General features: G+C 39.8%; 1 protein-coding gene across 1 annotated transcript; it reads left to right on the forward strand.

Annotated features, from left to right (window-relative positions):
* Positions 1-2,607: 2,607 nt before the first annotated feature.
* LOC105733816 (olfactory receptor 5G9) lies at positions 2,608-3,549 on the forward strand. The gene has a single exon (XM_012476461.1). It carries the CDS (start codon positions 2,608-2,610, stop codon positions 3,547-3,549), a length of 942 nt encoding a protein of 313 aa, XP_012331884.1.

The following is a 3,549-nucleotide window of genomic DNA, read 5'->3' on the forward strand; positions in this document are numbered from 1 at the left end:
TGAGGTCCTCCAGTGGCCCTTCCTCTCCTGTGCTATGGCAGTTTTCAAAAGATACTTTGTAAATGGTGTTTCCTTGCTTAGCATGGAACTAGAGAGAATTGGAGTTACTATATCCAGTTAGAAGCAAAACACAAAGTTATCAGGAAACAGATCTCACCGGACTTATTTAGATTATGAAGCAACTTCAATTGCACTTTACCTTAAGGAGGCTTATTCCCAAGATATGGCACACTTTGGGGATGGAGTGCCTTCAATAACAACAGCAAGAAGAAAATGACGCAACTAGTTCAGGGAACTTTTATCTAATTGACAAATAATCTGATTATGTTTTACACGGAAGTCTTCCACATTTATTTGGAAGAAGATAAAGAATAAAATCAAATGAGTAAAGTAAATATTGACCCATTCTTTATGTCAAGGTAGCCACGTGAAGAGCAGGGATGAAACTTGAGACAGGGCTTAGTTATACTTCAGTTTCTTTTGTTGTTGAAGAGGGAGCCCATTAAAATGTAAGTTGAGAACTTTAAAATAATCTCATTTTGTTGTTGTTAAAGAAAAAGGAACCTATTAGAATGTAAGTTAAGAACTTTTAAATAATTTTCTGCTTTTTAATTATCTGCTTATTAACAAGCTCAAGAGAATGTAAATTTTTTTCAAGTGGAATTCAAGTAGATTATATATTTGGTTCATGGCAAGATCAACATGATCTTGTCATTGATGGATGATTCAGCAAGAGCTAAGAAGAGATGATGTGTGTAGGGTTAAGTCAAGGTCCTGCAACCAGATCAAACTATGATCACATAACTATAAAGTGGGACAGAGATGCTTTAGCAGCACTATAATGGGACAAGACAGCACTGAATTCCATTCATTTCATGCCTAAACCCCACTGGGTGATTTCCTTGCTAAGCGAAGGCTGTTGTAGGTTGTGTTGCTGGTACGCTAGTGCCCTGAATATGAGAGCCAACTGTGTTTCTCACTCTGTGTGGTTTGATCTCTATGGAGCACTGTATTATATTCTAAGTACTGAATAAAACAGTTCTATGGAGCACTGTATTATATTCTAAGTACTGAATAAAACAGAAGCGGAGAAGCCAAAATGTGTCTAAAGAGATAGAAAGCTTGAACAGTTATAGAAACCAAGATTGACAAAGAAAGGGTGAGGAGCTTTGGACAATTTTCAAGTCAAAGGCTGAAATACAGTGTGATCCTGGAGAAGTTATGAGACTCCTGATTTAAGCAAGAGGTGAGTTGATGGGTGAACACTTAGACTGGCTACCTCATCTGTCTTTTTAATTCCTCTGAAACAAATGATGTAATGCAAAATATATATGTTATTGGCCTTAAAGGAGGTCTGTTAAAGTCAAATAATAAATCTCATGTTAGAAAAATAAAAGTTTCTATCATAGGTATGCTATTGAACTTCCATATTCGAGGCTAACAAAATTTTTAAAAAGTAAAGTCTAAGTAGTTTTCTGTACTTGTACATTGATCCTCTCATTTTAAGTGGGTGATAATTCTCAGAGACCAAAGAGCAAGAATTTTTGCCATATTTTATGAATTAAGCAGCTAAGGTTCAGAGAGATCAGCTGAAGATCACCCTTACAGTGGGGGACAAAAGAATGTACAGAGGATACAAAATTTGGGCTCTTTTTCTAGATTTTTTTTTCTTTTCTTTCGGATCTCTTTTAAGAGCAAAGGAACGATGAAGGCACAGGAAGCATTCAAAAGTGTGAAAAAGGAGTACAGTCCTTCTTTTGGTTGAAGTCCAAATATAGGGTCCATGTTTGAAGTTTGACAGACACATGTTCAAAGCTCACCTCTGCCAGTCACAAGATTTATAAATGAGGGTTGAGCTTCAGTGTTTTTCGTTGGAATTAAAATACAATACTTAGCATGCAGGCTTTCTAGAGGGATTAACTACTGTGATAACATGAGTAGTAATTATTGAGCACTTATCTAGGTGTTCAGTAAGACTCTTCTAGATCTTTTGCATGCATTATCTCATTTAAACCTCACAACACTTACACGGTAGATATTGTTATTTCCATTCTAGAGTTGAAAGTGAGTTACTTTTTCAGGGTCAGAAAAGGTGGACTCCAGTGCATTTGGAAAACATGCATTTAGCCTTAGGTTGTAATCATAAAGTGCACAGCATATGGCCTAGAAATGAGTGGCTGCTCATTTCCTCTCCAGCTTGCTCACTCCCACTCTCCTGCATCCCTTCACCAGGTGTGTGTCTACCTGGTGGACTCAGGTAAGGGTCACTAAAGTGGAAGTTATCAGGCAAGCATTCTGGAACCAACTCTGCCAGTCATTAGTTATGGGACCTTGAGCAAGCTGCTCCTCTTTGGTAGACTTCTATTTTCTCATCTACATACAGATGGATTTTCATGGAATCTTAAATGTCATAGCTTCAGGTCTGCTATTTTGCACTGGTGTATATTTCTCACTTTCGTTTGACTGCATGGTGTCACTAACTTATATCATTCTTAACTTTGACTAAGTTCCTGGTGTATTATTTGCTGTGTCTCATTTTTGAAGTCACATTTACCAAGTCTGCTGTGAATTCTTTGCTCTTCTTCTAGTAGAGACCAGAACCAGCCAATGGCCAACGAAAACTACACGAAGGTCAACGAGTTCATTTTCACAGGCTTGAATTACAGCCCCCAGTTGCAGGTCTTCCTCTTCCTACTCTTTGTGAGTTTCTATGTCATCAATGTAACTGGAAACCTGGGAATGATTGTCCTCATCCGACTCGATTCCTGCCTTCACACACCCATGTACTTTTTCCTCAGCCACCTGTCCTTTGTGGACATCTGCTTCTCCTCAGTCGTGAGCCCCAAGATGCTCACTGACTTCTTCGTGCAGAGGAAGGTCATTTCTTTCCTTGGCTGTGCATTGCAGCAGTGGTTCTTTGGGTTCTTTGTTACAGCAGAGTGTTTCCTCTTGGCATCCATGGCCTATGACCGCTACGTGGCCATCTGTAACCCATTGTTATACTCAGTTGCTATGTCCCAGAGACTCTGCATCCAGCTAGTGGCGGGTCCCTATGTCATTGGATTCATGAACACCGTGACTCACACCACAAATGCATTTCGTCTCCCTTTTTGTGGCCCTAATGTCATCAATCATTTCTTCTGTGATATGTACCCCCTACTTTCCCTTGTATGTGCTGACACCAGGCTCAATAAGTTGGCAGCTTTCATTGTGGCTGGAGCTGTGGGTGTCTTCACTGGACTGACTATCCTGATCTCCTACATTTACATCCTCACGGCCATCCTGAGGATCTGCTCTGCTGATGGGAGGTGCAAAGCCCTTTCTACCTGCTCTTCTCACCTGACAGCTGTTTCTATCCTGTATGGTACTCTTTTCTTTATTTATGTACGTCCTAGTGCAAGTTTCTCCCTGGAGCTCAATAAAGTGGTATCTGTGTTTTACACAGCAGTGATTCCTATGTTGAACCCACTTATCTACAGCTTGAGAAACAAGGAGGTCAAAGATGCCATTAGCAGGACTGTCATTAAGAAGACGTTTTGCAAGGCCTAA

This window comes from Aotus nancymaae, unplaced genomic scaffold (assembly GCF_030222135.1).
Source record: "Aotus nancymaae isolate 86718 unplaced genomic scaffold, 86718_ANA_hifiasm-v0.15.2.pri h1tg000059l, whole genome shotgun sequence".
NCBI classification, from domain to species: domain Eukaryota; kingdom Metazoa; phylum Chordata; class Mammalia; order Primates; family Aotidae; genus Aotus; species Aotus nancymaae.

Bases quoted from the DNA above. Each gene is read 5' to 3' on its own strand.
- LOC105733816 (XM_012476461.1), top strand. From the start codon at position 2,608: ATGGCCAACGAAAACTACACGAAGGTCAACGAGTTCATTTTCACAGGC.